At 42.5% G+C, this 16777-nt stretch overlaps 1 protein-coding gene across 1 annotated transcript in view; it reads left to right on the top strand.

Moving 5' to 3' along the window:
• ACO1 (aconitase 1) overlaps window positions 1-14076 on the top strand; it is a 44045-nt gene extending 29969 nt beyond the window's left edge. The window contains exons 12-21 of the mRNA XM_090038823.1: window positions 254-389; window positions 1054-1138; window positions 2417-2573; window positions 3067-3191; window positions 3319-3423; window positions 4154-4296; window positions 6073-6220; window positions 8291-8413; window positions 10489-10674; window positions 12979-14076. Of these exons, the coding sequence (XP_089894949.1) occupies window positions 254-389; window positions 1054-1138; window positions 2417-2573; window positions 3067-3191; window positions 3319-3423; window positions 4154-4296; window positions 6073-6220; window positions 8291-8413; window positions 10489-10674; window positions 12979-13092 (1322 nt within the window). The 3' untranslated portion in view covers window positions 13093-14076. The remainder of the gene's footprint in view (window positions 1-253; window positions 390-1053; window positions 1139-2416; window positions 2574-3066; window positions 3192-3318; window positions 3424-4153; window positions 4297-6072; window positions 6221-8290; window positions 8414-10488; window positions 10675-12978) is intronic.
• The last annotated feature ends 2701 nt before the right edge of the window (window positions 14077-16777 follow it).

Consider the following 16777-nt stretch of genomic DNA (forward strand, 5'->3'; position numbering starts at 1 on the left):
CCTCATTCTAACCGAGCTTCAAAATGTACCTTTGAATATAGCCATCCGTATCTTATTGACTTATTGTTGCTCTTGTTCCATGGAGATCAATGAACTCATGCATGTGTTTTTTCTGAATTGTGGCATGAGAAGACCAACCAGTGGGGAAAATAAAATCTTTCAGTTAAGCTGTTCATGCTGCCAGCCCTGTTTCTTTCTTTCCTGGAGGGTGCCATTTTTAAGAATAATTATGGATGTCCTTTGTGTTTTCCAGGATTGCTAGCGAAGAAAGCTGTCAATGCTGGTCTGACTGTCAAGCCATACATTAAAACTAGCTTGTCCCCAGGAAGTGGAGTAGTGACTTACTACCTGAGGGAGAGTGGAGTAATGCCTTACCTTTCTCAACTAGGGTAAGAGGGATTTTCATTTTATAGTCCCAGGGCTTATGACTCTTAAGCATAAACGAGTGATGTAATAAGGTAATGAAAGATGCAGTTGAGCCCAGAGGGCCCAGACTTACTTAAGCTGATGTAACACCATTAAGTCAGGTGACTCTTATACCAGCTAAGCACCTATCCTTTTTGACAGCTGGCTTTTCTTTTTCATTCTTTTGTCAAAGATTTGATGTCTTGAAGTAATGGAATGCCTTGTTTCGTAAATGTAATTGTTTTAAAATAGCATCATGCATAAACTCCTGTACTAGAAGTCCTTGTTCGATACCAACAGGCAAGGCATCATTCCCTATTCAGTGTTGGAAAAAATAGGTGCCTAGTATTCACAATTGTGTGTGCTAGTGTGTAGCTTTATGCATAATTATGTACATATATCTCTTTGTGCATGTCAACTGGGGGCACATGTGCATGCAATTTAAAAAATGTGCAAAGTTTGGATTTTTTTTCTTTTATGGTATTAGTAATAAAACAAACCATTTTTGCAACACAGTTCATTTTTGTCTGCAACATAACACATCTCAAAATAGGCATATCTTCATTATCATGAACTGTGATACCGTGCAGTGATTGATATCAACTGCTATGTTTAATGATTGCCTAATATGTTTAACACTACCTGTAGGTTTGAGGTTGTGGGTTATGGGTGTATGACCTGCATTGGGAACAGTGGACCTCTACCAGAGCCTGTTGTTGAAGCCATCACTCAGGTAGGCAGCTGCAATCAAATCTTCCGCAGCATGTAACAGCAGAGTTTTTTTTTTTTCTTCCCCAGAGTCGATTCATTTATTTCACTTGGGTCCCCCAAAATCATTATTCACTCCACTTTTCAAAACTTGGTTTTCATTTGGAGAGAGCCTGGAAGCTCTCATGCCCTGTAGAGATCTTGGGTCAGGTAGGAGGTTGAAAATTCCTTGACTTAAGGAAATTTTAGCAATGATATTTTTTTTTTTTTTTTTTGTCAGAATATATTTCTTGTTCCTTACTCCTGAGCAGCAAACAGTGTCAGGCCACTAATACACATGGTTTTATTGAAGACCTGCAGAACTCAATTTATATAGGGTGAAGTTAGGCACCTCCAAAGCAATATTTGCACCTGCTATTCAACTAACATATAGTGATTTTTGACAGTTTTCTGTAACCAGCATTGAGATTGGCTTGTAGCCATATCTCTGTGTGCAAAATGTTTTTGGGATAGTTCAATATTTGGAAGCTTTCAAGGAAGACCAAGGTGCTTCAAGAAGATTGCAGATATTAAGGTCACAAAGGACTATTTTTGATCATCTGGTTTGTCCTTCAGAAGAATGTGTCATGGGAAAAGATGGTCCTTGTGATTCCCTCTGATCTTCATCTTTCCTCTAGGGTGGTAGCTATACTACCACTTAGAATAGTGATCAGCAACCTTCCTTTAGGCTGCAAGCTGGCATGTCCCAGTTTGTCAAAGACAGGTTGCTAGGACTCACCTGCTGCTGACACTTTTTCCTGCAGTGACATGGGGAGATATCTGCAGCCAAAGTTTCCTGCTGCTGATGCCCCATCTCCATGGGCTGGATCAGATCACTCCAGGCCAGATCTAGCCCATGGTTCATAGGTTTCCCACCCCTGTTCTAGATGAGAAATAAGGAAGAGGTCCAGAGGACATGTCATCATAGAAGATACCTGGTTGTTTTTGGAAGAGCACTCCCGCTTGCCCGCTCTCCAAGCCATATCCCATCTTTCAGCCTTCCTCATGCCATTTAACTATGTCTCTGCTACGTGTTGTCCTAAGTTATGTTGTTCTGCTAGCTAGCTATCTTGTTCCCTAGTCAGCTTCCCAATAGCGGGTCAGTAACTGTTCCATGCTTCTATTTCTCTGTGGAAGCTACTTTAGGGATCCTTTGGAAAGAAAAGTGATGTGAATGTAAATGATCACTCTGATACCAAATGCATACATACACCTGCCAAGCCTCTTAGATTGTTGTTTTGATGTTTTCTTTCCCGTTTTGCAGGGAGACCTCGTAGCTGTGGGTGTGTTGTCTGGAAACAGGAATTTCGAGGGTCGTGTCCATCCCAACACACGTGCCAATTACCTAGCCTCACCACCACTGGTGATAGCTTATGCTATTGCAGGGACCATAAGGATTGACTTTGAAAAAGAGCCTTTAGGTAAGAAGACACTGGGATTCTTTCCTCCCTTCCCTTCCTAAGTGAAATCAATTGATGTTAAGATTCTTATTGTCCGAGTCCAGAGCAAGCACCTCTTCAGCATGGGTCACTGAAGAGGCCAGTGAATTGCTATTAGGATGCAAAGCCTGTACCTATAGTGGCTACTAGGCACATGAGAGAGAAGCCCAAATACCAGCACCTTCTAAACTTGTGGAAGTTTTTTCTTGGGTTTATTAACTACTAGGGTCTTGATGGTTCAAGATGATGGTTCAGAGCTGGAAGGTACTAGCTCTGCATGGCAGCATCTACTGACAGATATTAGTTGGGAGTACACCCTGTTTCTTTTCACACTGGAGTGTGTGAGCACCTGTTCCACATCAACCTTCATATAGCCTAGCAGAGCTCCTGTGAGTAGATTATAGAGAAGTGGGAATATATGTGGAAATATTGACCAAACTATTTTTTAATGGAACATATGCATGGTTTCCTGCAGGAGTAAACGCAGAAGGGAAGATGATTTTTTTAAGAGACATTTGGCCAACAAGAGATGAGATCCAGGCTGTTGAACGTCAGTATGTTATTCCTGGGATGTTCAAGGAAGTCTACAAGAAAATAGAGGTGAGTTAATCTCTAGTACAATATGCTGTTTGACTTGATATGTTGAAGGCTTTCCTACCTTAATGTAAGTTTCACTTAGAAAAGTTTTGCCCAAAGACGTAATTGGATGGGGATTTCTCTTTTTCAGACAGTAAATGAATCCTGGAATGCCTTAGAAGCCCCATCAGATAAATTATATACTTGGAATCCCAAGTCTACATATATAAAGTCTCCCCCTTTCTTTGAAAACCTGGTAAGTACAGGGTTTATTTTTTTCCTTCCAAAGAATTTTCTGTTCACTTCTCTGAATAATGACATTGAATGTGCATTCAGGGTTTTAGTCTGTGCATGTCTGGTGTAATTCTGCTCATACCTTTTGTAACATAGCAACATGCTTGTGACTTATACCCATGTGCTTAGTCTTTCACTCTTAGGTCTTTCCTTTTTATTTTATTTACTTCTTTAAATTTTTGGTAAGGACTTTCCAAAGCAACCTAAATGACTTGTGTTTTGGAAATTCCATCTTGCAAAAAACCCCCCAAAAAACAAAGAAAAGAAAAGTAGAGAAGTAAACAGCATGCTATTTAAAAAATTTACTGCTCTGAGATGAGGTAGGCACTTAGCTCAGTCTTTTTTAGATATTAATACATTTGACTATCCAGGTACAGAAATTAGGAAGCATTCTGTATTTTCTAACAGCAGTTGTATGAACAGCGAAAGAACAGCAAGTATATGAACAGGGAGAATCAGTCATCAGAAATCTGTATGTCCCATGCTGTGCAGAACTGGGCATGTCTGAGGAATAATGTTGTGTGTAAGAAACCATCTTTTGCAGCTAAGTGTGTGTGTGTGTGTGTGTATGTATGTATGTATGTATGGCAAGATATATTTGGTCATTTTCACTTCTTCATCTTCTTTTTACAATTATCTAAAGAAATCCTGGGAAATTTTTATGATGAGTTGTTCTGCATTTTGCTTGCTAGACTTTGGAGCCGCCTCCTCCTAAATGTATAGTAGATGCCTATGTCCTGCTAAATCTTGGAGATTCTGTAACAACTGACCACATATCTCCAGCTGGGAATATAGCAAGGAACAGCCCTGCTGCCCGTTACTTAACCAGCAGAGGGTAAGTCAAGTTTCCTCCTTCCAGAGAACCTTGTCATGTCCCAGTTCCATCAAAGGCAGCAGCAACACTTTCTTAGACTTTAGCAGGACTAGATTTGTTTTTGTCTCAAATGCACTTCCTTTGCAGTACAAGACTTCTCCTTTATGGGTCATTCTGAGCCAAAGAAGCTCCTGCCTAGATCTTCAATCCTTGCCAGTTGCAGCAGCTGCACAGTCACCAAAGCATGTTGTTGAAAACCTCTTGTTTTTGCGATACTGCTGTAAATGAGTTCCCATTTTTTTCGTTTGTCTTGAGTTGACTTAATGTTGTAATGACCTAGAAGGGAATGGCTTCCCATTTTGCTTCACAAGCAATGTGGCAATTTTGTTCCCTGCCTACCCCCATTCTCTCAGAACGGTCCAAATCTTTTAAAATCAGAAATACACCCTAACTGTGCTTTTGTCACAGTTTATCCAATCATTTTGTAAATAAAATGGACTGAGATAACATGGGTCATTGAAGGCAAATGTCTTGCTAAATTTGTTCCAGTGGTGTCAGTCAGTTTAAAATCTAATTAATCTCACATTCAACTTGTGTAATAAATGCAACATGTTTCAACCACGCTTTGGCAGTAGCCCAGTACAAACTGCAGCTCTCTGTACCACATGCCTGTTACAGGCTGGGTTGAGAAGTAGTCTTGCATGTATAGTTGGGCTGGGGCTCAGCTGTGATTCTTACACTTCCTTTGATAAATTAGGATTCCAAATATTCTTCCTCACAGATACCTTGTGTCCGTCTATTTGTTTACCTAGTAACCTAGACCAGGAATTGCTCAACCCCCAGCCCAAGGGCCAGATACAGCCCATGGCACCATGTCATCCAGCCAGCAGGGCTCCTCATCGGTCAAAAAAATTGGTGGATGGAGAGTATTGGCAGTGCTGACACTCCCTTGATGCCAAATTTTGGACCTGTAGAAAGTCCTGCAGGCTAGATAGTGTGGACACGAGTTAAAGTGAGTGCATGAGGCAGGGGCAACACAAGGTGGGATCCGAGTGCGCGGGGCCTGATTTGGGAAGTACAAGATGGGATCCAGGGGTGTGAGGCAGGATCTGGTGCGTGGGGCTCCAGTTAGGCAGCACAAGGTGAGATCTGGGCAAGCGGGGCCCAATCCAGGTTGCACAAGGTTGGATCCAGGTAACACAAGGTGGGATCTTGGTGCACAGGGCCTGATCCAAGCACCAATCAAACAAATCTGGCCTGTGAACATGTGCTGCACCATGTACCCAGCCCATGAGGCCAAAAGGTTGAGCACCACTGACCAAGACTAAGCACTCTAAACAGGGACCGTCTTTGTGCAAGGCATTAGATACATGATCAGAACTATGGGATCTCCGGTTGTTGCAGTTTCATATTCACTGGGAACTTATTGATGATAAAATGGGGAATCTGAAGTGGTTTCTATTGGCTTTTGTGGCTGTGAATCTAATAAATGTCGACTGTAATCCTGTTGTCATTGTGGTGTGTGGTAAAGGACTAACTGTTTTGACAGCTATTCTAGGCAGGTTCTGGGTTATGAGAACAGGCTGGCTAGAAAAGAATCTTAAAAATAGAACTAATGTATAGTCGAGAGCTGCTGACATAATGTGTTTATGGGACTCTTGTAAGAGCCTGATGAGAGAGCTGTTGAACCAAATTTAAGCGTGGCTGGATTTGAACTGAAAAAGGTCTCTTCATCACTTTAAAGTATGGAGGTACTTTGATTTAAAAACAGATTTTTTTTTTTTTTTTTTTTTTAAGTTTGACTCCTAGAGATTTCAACTCTTACGGCTCCCGCAGAGGTAATGATGATGTCATGGCCAGAGGAACATTTGCCAACATTCGCTTGTTAAACAAATTCATCAATAAACAGGGACCTCAGACCATCCACTTTCCTTCTGGGGAAACTGTGAGTAAAGTGGAGCTGGCTGTCTTCCCACAGTTTGATTGGGTTTGGCATAGTAGCCTGTTCTTTAAATCTAGGATGGCTGGGGGTATTCCTTTTTCCGCAGGTTTATTGAGTTGTATTATTTGTCCGGTGGCAGCTATTTTGGAAATTGTGGCCTTGGACACGGATTACATTTGCAGTGCTGTATGTGGCCTGCAGCACCACAGAAATGTTCCTGTTTTGAAACAGGAACTTCTGTAGTGCTAGGTCTTGTAGTGTCACAAAATGTAATGTAATATGTCTAGTTACTTGTAGTGCTACAGAGGATCTGTTGACCCCTCAGCATCCAACAAGGCTCTGCTTTTCCTCCCTCTCCCCCTACCCCTTTGAAGGGTGAGGCAAAGCAACCAATTCCCTGACGACCCACACTGCAGCCCAGTTCTGAACTAAGGTTACAGCTCTGCTCACCACAGTGAGCTGTCATGCAGCTTGCTGCTGCTCAGGGAAGCCAGTGCCATCACTGCGGTGGCAGGAATGGGTGCTGCTGCCTCTGTAGGAGTAGCATTAGGGAGGGCTGCTGCTATTCTGTTGGGGTCCTGGAAACAACTGATATCCCGGCAGGGACTGATGGGTCATCGGTGCAGCAGCAGATGTCCTCACCTGGGACTTGTTGTGGGGAGGGGGAGGGGGTGCAGAGCAGAGGAACACACCTTTTCAGCAACTATGCACTCGAGCCAGGGAGCTCTGAACAATGTGTACACCACTCACTTTTGTAGTGCTGCAGAGTGATACAGCACTTGTAGCATTACAAACAAATATATGCCCAAGACTATGTTTAACACGGCTTACAGAGGACCAGTGAAGAACCTGGTTTTACATAGCATGCCGTATTTCAGTGTATAGGTCGACCCCACCCCCCCCAGCTTTCTGATTTGAAAGGTAAGTATTTTCATAGGCACGGAAGTTGAGGCTGGGCTCAGGGCCACAACAGCCAAGTGCTGAGCCTGTCCCCATCCACTGTGAGCAGTGCATACTCAGTCAAGTGCTGAGCTCAGCCCCATCCCCTGCAAGTGGCACTGAGCCTGGTGCTGCTTTTGGGGGACAAGCATGGGGCTGGGCTCAGTGCTTGGCTGGCACAATCCCTATCCCTTGCAAGCAGCAATGGTTGGGCCACACCGGTGCCACTCGCAGGGGATGGGCCCTCACCAGCCAAGTACCAAGCCCGGCCCTGGTCCCATTCCCTGTGAGTATCACCGGACTTGGCGCTTGGCTGGTGTGCCCCATCCCCTGCAAGCGTTACTGCTGTGGCCCAGGCCCAGGGGATGGGGTTGCGCCAGCTGAGTCCAGCTCTGTGCCCAATTATTTGATGTGGTATCATGTATAAGTCAAGTCTGTTTTTTTTAAAATCCAAAAATTGGGCTTCAAAACCCAACTTATACACTATAAAATACAGTATCTATTGTCCTGTTCTGGTCACCTCTTGTGAGAATATGGAAAAAGTGATAGTGGCATGGAGGCACCTTGTCAGTAAATGCTGGATGACATGTAGTTGTTTTGGGAATAAAATGTTGGTATAATGCCTATTCATATGACCTGAAAGGAACAAGACTTTGGGAGTGGGTAATATCTACAAGGGTGTTTAAAAAAGTAATGGTAATTTTGAAATGAAACCATTTTGTGTGCCATGATCACTTACTGAACTATATCACTTCTCTACACAGCGCTAAATAATGGGTGCATTTGATGCTACTGCTATCAGTTTTTACTGCTGCTGTGTAGCTTCCCACTCATGGCGCGCACAGTGGTTTTGTTGTGAAAGTGCTGTTACTTTCTGAATCAGTCTTGTGTAACCACATCAGTGTTTCCACTTATTATCTGAACAGAGTGGCCTGATTGTAACTTATGTCTCACTCCCTTGATGCATGTTGATAGCCATTTGCTTTTGATCATGGAAAACATGGAATGAAACAGTAGTGGTGTGAAGCGAGGAGCTAGAGCCCCCTTGTGGCAGCGCTTTTTTTGGTCTCTCTTACCTCTGGACAGTTGCATTTCCCCACCAGGTTTGCAATGTGCTTGGTCTTCTCTTTCCAGCTTGATGTGTTTGATGCTGCTGAGAGGTACATGCAGGCTGGCCAGCCCCTCATTGTGCTGACTGGTAAGGAATATGGCTCAGGAAGCTCTCGGGATTGGGCAGCAAAGGGACCTTTCCTGCTGGTGAGTGGCTAATCTTTAAGGGAGAATGAGGAAGAGAGAAGCCAGGAATGTTTGGGAGGGTGGTATGGGTTCCCCCCATTTTTGACAAATTCCTGAGTAGCTTAAGAGTAGCACTCTAGAGCACAAATTCCCTCTTCATTTAGGTGTCCAAGTTTTTCAAAGAAATATTCATACCATGTTTTTTTTCATGCATCCATTTTAAATTGGATATGGCACCCAGACGTATATGACGAGAAAACTCTCTAACCATAAACACTGAGAATTTAAAGATCATATCTGCCTGTTGTGGCTTCCTGTGGATAAACTAAGTGGCATTTAAGAACAAGAGTTGCATTTATATCAGAACCTCTTGCCAATAGGTGCTGGATTTTTTTTTTTAAAGTTCAGCAGTGACTTGGTCCATATTAAGATCTGTGCTGGAAAAGCAAATTAAAAATTAACTCATCAGACTGACTGACTAAGAACTGTTCTGTTCTATAGGTAGTGTTATATTTTGCAGTTGTTACATTGCTACACAAGACAGCCCTTTTGAAAAGGGCCTAAGGCTGTAGTGTGATTAGTAAGACACAGGCTTAGGCAAGTACGTTTGAATGAATGAAAGTGCCATGATTTGCAGTTTGAGTGTGGTGTTCAGATAATTGACGGTGGGTATCTGAGAATATTCTTCTCGCAGGAAAATGCAGTTTTTGTCTAGAAACTCCCGCTACACATGCAGAGGTTGGTGTTTTGTCTGCCTGCTCTTGAAGTTTAAAATTTAATGCCCGTTGTGAATTCAAATCAAAGTTAGCCAGTAGTGCTTCACATTATGATTAGTTTTTAGACTATTGGTTATTTGCAGACTCCTTAGCAACAGCTTAGGAACAAAGAATGACTTCATAGCCAATAGGGTTTATGTGGATCATTCATTAACCAAACTATGGCTAGATATTTTGTTCGTTTGTCTGTTCATTTGTTTTGGATAATTTCAGTCTTACATGTAGTATAAGAAGAGCTGGAGGAGGAAGATATGTGCAGCCACATTGTGGGTTGTCATTTGGCCCTTTACAGGGACTTTTGGCCTTTGTCATCACCCCTCTAGCATTACCTTTAGTTATTTCTAGGAGGGTTGGAGGATAGGACTGCAGTAACGCCACAGTATATTTACCACTCTTTGAGATGGGGACTAGTTTAATTCTGTGTTTGTCCAGCACCATGTACAAAGGGCTTCTGGATACTACTGCAATACACTTTTTGTAAAGGGAATCTACTGCCATTTTAGCAAATGAAAAATAAATTTTGCTCTTAACTTCCTTCATGAAAGTGTAATGGAACTTCTGCTTATCCATGCATCGTCCTTCTGCTTGTTCAGGTCCTTTCTGAGGGTCTGGACTTAAGTGGAAGTTTGTACTTAAACTTGGGCTATTTTAAGTATACCTTTTATTGCATTGTTCAATACTATGATTAAATATAGTCTAGAAACTCCTACCAGTGATGCAGAGGTTGGTGTTTTGTCTACCTGCTCTTCATTTCTGTATGGGCATCTAGAAAATGGCTGTGAAGCACAATATTGAAACAAATCCTTAGCATAGATGCTCGTTGCATTGAAAGCTTACTCAGGCTGCCCGGGTACATGCTTCTGTTCTTTGTCTGGGGCAGGGGCAATGCCAGCCTCTTCCTGGTGTGGGGGCTGAGCCTCTGCGGGCTGTGGCAGGCAGCATTGGCCATGGCAGGGAAGAGGAAGGAGGCAGGGCTGGGGTGGTGCTAAGGCAAATTTTGGGATGACTGTAGCACCCCCTTTGCCCCCCTCCCTAATGCTGCCCTTGGGAAATAAAAATTAAATGTCAACGAAGGTTAGACTTTCAAATGACTCATGCTTCCCTGCTTGGGGACTCCTCCAAAAGGATCCAGTTTTCAGAGAGTGCTGAGCACTGAAAATCAGGGAGACCCCTGCATTTGTGTAGGAAGCTTGACATCTTTGTTAGACTATTGGACTATAATTGTAGTACAGCAAGAGAATACATTTTGGTTGGATGCTTGTTTTCCCCACTCGAGATCATTCAAAATGTAAGTGCAGTTAATCTGTTTGATTTTTCCAGGGCATCAAAGCCATTATTGCTGAGAGCTACGAGCGAATTCATCGCAGTAACTTAGTAGGAATGGGAGTGATTCCCTTGCAATACCTGCCTGGGGAGAATGCTGAGACTCTGGGCCTTACTGGACGGGAACGCTACACAATCATCATTCCTGAAGAACTCAAACCAAGGATGAATGTCCAGATTCAGGTAAATGAGATGCTATGGATCAGATTTTCAAAAGCATTTAACAAATTAGAAGTTCTACATAATGGCATTTTTGGTCTAGTCACAGGTATGGTAGTAAGCATATGTTGTTACGGGGCTCTAGCGTGGTGAGAGATAAAATCAACATGCTTAAAACTGTGGGTAACATAGCTTAAGGATTGAAGAATTCCCTCAGTATCTTGAGTTTGATTTAATCCTCCCCACCCCTTTCTCCAGCAATGAATCGCAGTAGTCATGCTGAGATCTCAGTAATGTACAGCTAATTTGGAAACATTTAAATGCATTGTATCCAAATAAATGAGAAAGTAATGATTGGGAACCACTTAACAGTCTAGGTGATTTCCAGCCATTCCTAATCGGCTCTGATGGTATAAACAGGTGCTGTCAAATGAAATGGATCAGCTGTGGCAGGATCTGTCCCAGCAGAGTTAATGCACTTGACTGGGAAAAAGCACATTGCCTGTTCCATATTGGGCAGGGGCCCAATCCTAAGGAACAGTGGATGATGTGTTCCCTGCTTGCAGAGGCATGCCACAGAAATTGCCTAGGGTGCATCTCTTTAAGAGGGAAAAGCTAGGCAGGTGCCCAAAACTGTGTGGGGATTCCTGCAGTGTGCAGGACTGGGCCCCTCAAGCACCTGCCCATGGCCACTGGAGAGGAAGGGCAGCTCTGGGCTGACTGTGCTCTCCTGCCATAAAGCTAACAGACATCTGCCACAATAAAGCAGCAGAAGCTATTATCTCCTCTTCTCACAGCCACCAATTTTTGGCATTGATGGTATGACAAATGGTATAGATCTTTGTTAATTTTTATGGTGGTAACAGGAAAAACAGTTATGGCAGCACTAAAGCGATGTGTGTTTGCACCCTGATGCACCTGCCAGGCAGGAAATCTGAATAAACTAAAGATGTTGAATGTTGGAGAAGTCTGTTGATTACCTATCTCTTTGAATATCTGCCTTAACTTCTTATTACTAGTTATGCCTTGCAAAAGTGATGATATTTAACAGAGAGCCCTGGTTTATACTGGTTCGATATTAGGAAGAACTTTCTCGCTAGGAGCGTGGTGAAGCAGTGGAACAGGATACCCAGTGAGGTTGTGGAATCGCCATCCTTGGAGATTTTTAAGTCCTGGCTAGACAAGGCCTTGGCTGGGATGATCTAGTTGGGGATGGTGCTGCTTTGAGCAAGGGGTTGGACTAGATGACCTCCTGAGGTCCCTTCCAACCCTCGTTTTCTATGATTCTATACATGCCTCATTGAGGCAGTCTGTATAGCAGCTAGCATGATGAGATGCTGCACACTACCACAATACAAATAGTAGCAATCAGTTGTGCCCGTTCTGGTCAAATTTTTAAATTCTCTTAAAATGAAGGAACTCCTGCTACCAGTGAATCATTTAATAAACTGGCAAAACTGTACAGATTGTGTTCATAGCTCCTGGAAATGCTTATTGATCAAGAAAGTGGAGAGGTAAGATTTTTCTCTCATAGCCAGTAACAGAAACACAAATCAGTGCTTGGTTTAAAAAACAGAATAAAAATAAACTAAGATCTTGGTATTAAAGGTTTGGTTTTTTTTAAATAGCTGGGGCTGTTTCCCTTCCATAGTCAAGGATATCCATCTTTAGGGAATATGTAACCTTTCATATACCAAGGCAGAAGTCCTACATGATCCCTTTTTACCTCGCCATTATGAGGGATTCATGTTCTTTTGAAGCATCTGGCTCTGGGCAAACACACGATACTGGACTACATGGACCAATAATCTGAATACCTGTTCCTGTGGCACTTTAATAGCTGCACATTGACTGCTTCTTTCCTAATGTTTCTTGTTGCTCAAATAAAGTTTCAAATTTCACATGAACTCTTGTTTGCTTTTTGAACTTTAATGTCTAGACCAGTGGTCTCCAAAGTGGGGTGTGGGAAGAAAATATTAGAACTTCTGTTTATATAAATGTATATATATTGGGGGGGGGTGCTCAAATTTTTTACTGATAGGGGTGCATGATCAAAAAAGTTTGGAGACCACTGGTCTAGATAGCTGTTAGAGCTCTACAAATTGCTGCATTTGCCTATTCTAAAAGGGGCAGAGTGTATGTGCTAGCTTGGGGCAATCTGCAGAGGGTCCCCCTGATAGAGGTTGTCTGTTACTTTCTATAACCTGAACTATGTTTTCTGACCTGTTAATTAAGCTATCAAATAACATGCATTACATTTGGAACTTGCATGTTGTCCTCTCTCAGCATGACCTGGTTTTTTTTGTTGTTTTCTTTTTATTCCCACAGCTGGATACTGGGAAAACCTTTCAAACCATCATGAGATTCGACACTGATGTGGAACTCACTTATTTCCACAATGGCGGCATTCTGAACTACATGATTCGCAAAATGGCAACCTAATCAATGCAACACTGAGCACATGTCCAGATAGAAGCCTCATAATCACAACGTTAGAAGCCTAAACTGAAATGGTCTCCTTGTGGTTTGTATCATCAAGGAGCTTATTTACACTCTTAGCGCCACGTCCAGACGAATGCAGCTGTGTGGTATGTGGTGCCGCAAACACATCTGTAGCACCACATACCCCACAGTCAGTTGTTTTCCACACTGCAAGGGAGAAGCAGAGGGTTTTTTGACCCCTGGATACCCAGGGGTCAAAAAAACCCCACAGAGTAGAAAAGCAGAGTGATGCATGCAGGGGCAGTAAGCACCAGTCAAAAGTGGAGCTGGGCTACACAAAGCCATGCTGCAGCCCTGGGAGGCCCCCAGGTAAGTCACAGGAGCCTGTCACATGCCAGAGCATGTGCGCCATGGGCATTCCCCAGGGACAGCTAGCAATGGTGCAAGGTGTGCTGCTGGTTGTCCCTAGGGAATCAAATGTTCACACCACATGTGGACGTGGCCTTACGTATCCACTTATCTGCCTTCTTATTATTGTTTTGTATGGTGGCTGGACTAATGGATTGTGCTAGTATGTGGAGGTTAATTAAAAAACAGTGCTGGAGTCTGTGGATCTGTTAAGTATTGATTGCTGATTTGTATACTCGGTCCATTTAGGGTTAGACACTGTCACCAAACTGCTTCTTTCAGTGTTCCAGAAGTTAACTGACAGTGCAAACTGGGGTTTTTCTCCTTTTCTGATTTTGGACTAAGCATCAAACCCTGACTTGCTTTTTCTTGCTTTTACAGAAGTTGGCCAGAATCCCTCAGAGTCTAATGCTGAGATGTATTAAATGGCTTAGCTGTTATAAATTACAAAAAAAAATGTGAACTTTGTTCCTTTAAAGTCTGAACACTAGCTTTTATGAAAGTGTGGGTCTCTTTTGTGGGGGGGGGCAGGGAAAAATTTCTAACTAATGAAATTAAATCTATTTTCAAAAATAAGTTGACATGGATTTCTTTGTGTAGTGTCTAAGTCTCTGAACAAATTTACAGCATGAACCTGTTACAGGGATATGTTTGAGTTACCATCAAAATCTAATCCCAACAATGACCTTTATGCAATCCATGAAAGTACAAGGTATCTAATCCAGAAGAGACATGAGAATAGTTTATAATCCTGTTTTTTCTAGAGAAATGAACATTTGTCTCTTGCTTTATGAAGAAATAACACAGGCTTCCAAGTGAATTCAGTGCTCTGTCACAGCTGAAATCAGTCTTCCACTGCTATGAGAATTATAGCTCTGCTTGCTTCTGGAGAAAGTGACCATGGGGATGCAAACTATTTAATGGAAAACTTTATATGGAAAGGGAGTGTAAACCTTCTTAGGAGTGATCATAGTTTTTAAAAGACAAAAGTTTCTTTACTACTGTTCTTACTATTATAATCCAGCCCTACAAAGAGGGCATTGAAAGTTCATTCTGTAATGCCTGGTTGAATATCAGCATATCTAGGAAAAGTTAGGTTATGTCTAGAACATTGCAGTCCCTTTTATGATAGTTATTAAGTGCAAGAACACTTTCTGTAATGGAAAATTTCTAAAATCCTGTGGAGGGAAATAATATAATAGTGGCCATCAGTTTCCTACCAACTTTCAAACCCCTTGTTTGCTACAGTTAATGTGTTGATACAGATAGCAACCTGTCTGTAAAGAGGCCAGTCTTGAATAGTAAATTACAGATCTGTTGTGCAGCTTCCATTAAAGCAGTGTTTTCCTGAAGAATTAACAAAACAATAATGGTAGCAAAAGTATCTGTTTGCATACAGATAGCTAGGCTTTCCAGAACCATGCTCTGACCTGTTATGAACACTTGCCAAATGCAAAACTACGGATAGAAAAATTATAGGTAGGGCGGTGCCTATTAAAGCATAGCTAATCACTGGATGTTAGTTTTGACAAACAAAGATTCTAACATAAGGGATTAAGCTAACTTGTTGCTGGTAAAGCAAAAAATATGGTTTGAATTATTTTTTCCCCAAAATATTTTAGCGACACCTTCCTTCCACCTTATGTAAATGGTCAATGACTGGCAGTGGTGTTTGACATTAACTGAGTGGCATTCCTGAATAGCCTTTTCTTAAAAAAAAGAAAACACTATTTAACTGAATAACATGTTCAACTGAAACTTATGCAGGTGTCTTCACAAACACTGGCGATGTGTAGGGGGTGCATGCACATGCACCTCTTGCGAAAAGGCACCACAGACTGTGGCACCTGTGGGCAGTAACTGCTTGCCACCCCCGCCCCACTACCAACACCACTGGTGGTGTCTGTGGGCAGTGCATGATGGCCACTGGCCACCACCAGCGCTGCCTACGGGTGGTCACTGACCACTGGTTGGTGTTCGCTGCCACCAGCACTGCAGCTGCCTGCGGCAGCTCCCCACTCACCTCTGCCACACTCCCACCACCAACAGCACTGCCGCGACCTGAAGGAGCTCGTCGTGCCCCTCCAGCCTGCAGGGCATGCAGCATTCATGTTTACGAAACAAGAAAATGTATTAAATAGGCAATATTTTGAGGCAACTCTCCATAATTAAGTTGAATATCTCTCTTCTAAACCTGTTCTTTTACCTCTACCACTCCCACCCCCAAATTTGGTTCATTTACAGAAATGAACTAACTATGCCTGCAATTTCCTCTATATTTATGCAGAAGTATGTGGGAGAAAAGTATTACAAACAAGTGTAGAGACACATTAAGGATTGTAACTTTATAGCCTTTACAGATTTCCCATAGCTCATCAGTATGAGTGAGTGACAATATGGGGCTCCCTATAATAATACCTTTTGATATAGGAATTCATGGCATTTCACTTTCAATTTTGTCTATATACACAGAATTTATCTTTGCATGTCCTACCAGATCAGCTGAAAAGAAATCCTGTGTTTAGCTGCATCTACACGTGTGCCTTACTGTGCAGTAGGATACTTTACTGCACAGTAAAGCATCACCATCTACATATGCACCATAATTAGAGTGTAGTAGGATACCCCAGTGTAGGATAGTACCTGTATCTGACAGCAGAGTAAAATACTGCACTTAACCACACATGTAGGTGGTGACATCAGGATTAGTTTACTCTGCCTCAGAGTTTATTCAGTTACTTCTCAGAGGGTGCATCTACACATGCAATTAATGTAAAAGTGCATGTATTTGGCTCTGAAAGTGCTAAAATAGCTTACAAATGCAGTCTGGTCTTTAGGCAGCTTGGTTTTGTTTTGCACAAACAAAACACTCCCAATGGTTAACTTTTTAGTTTCTCTCTGGTAACTAAATGTGGCAGCAATACAGCTGGTGGGAAGGACCAGTAAAGAATTCTTAGGGTGTAGGTTACAACTTGCATGTGCTAACTCTAAGAAATGTTGGACAGTATTAAAGTTAGGTGTGTGTTGTCAGCAGCTGAACATTAAAAGTTAACACCCTTTAATGCGCACAGCTGTGACCTGTGACTATAGGGCTGGTGAACAGGAGTGTGGGTAGGAGCTGTTAAGTGTGCTCCAGCAGCTGTGTAGGCTTCTCCAGGATTGGGCCTGTGTCACCTTAGCAGCCTCCCTGGCTCCCTCAGAGCCAAACCCTTGAGCCACCAACAATCCCTGATCTCTGCACTGGTGCCTGGGGCTTTTGCCCCAAACATGCTGGTTG

This window comes from Crocodylus siamensis, chromosome 3, assembly GCF_052110815.1.
Source record: "Crocodylus siamensis isolate JL-2025a chromosome 3, ASM5211081v1, whole genome shotgun sequence".
NCBI lineage: Eukaryota > Metazoa > Chordata > Crocodylia > Crocodylidae > Crocodylus > Crocodylus siamensis.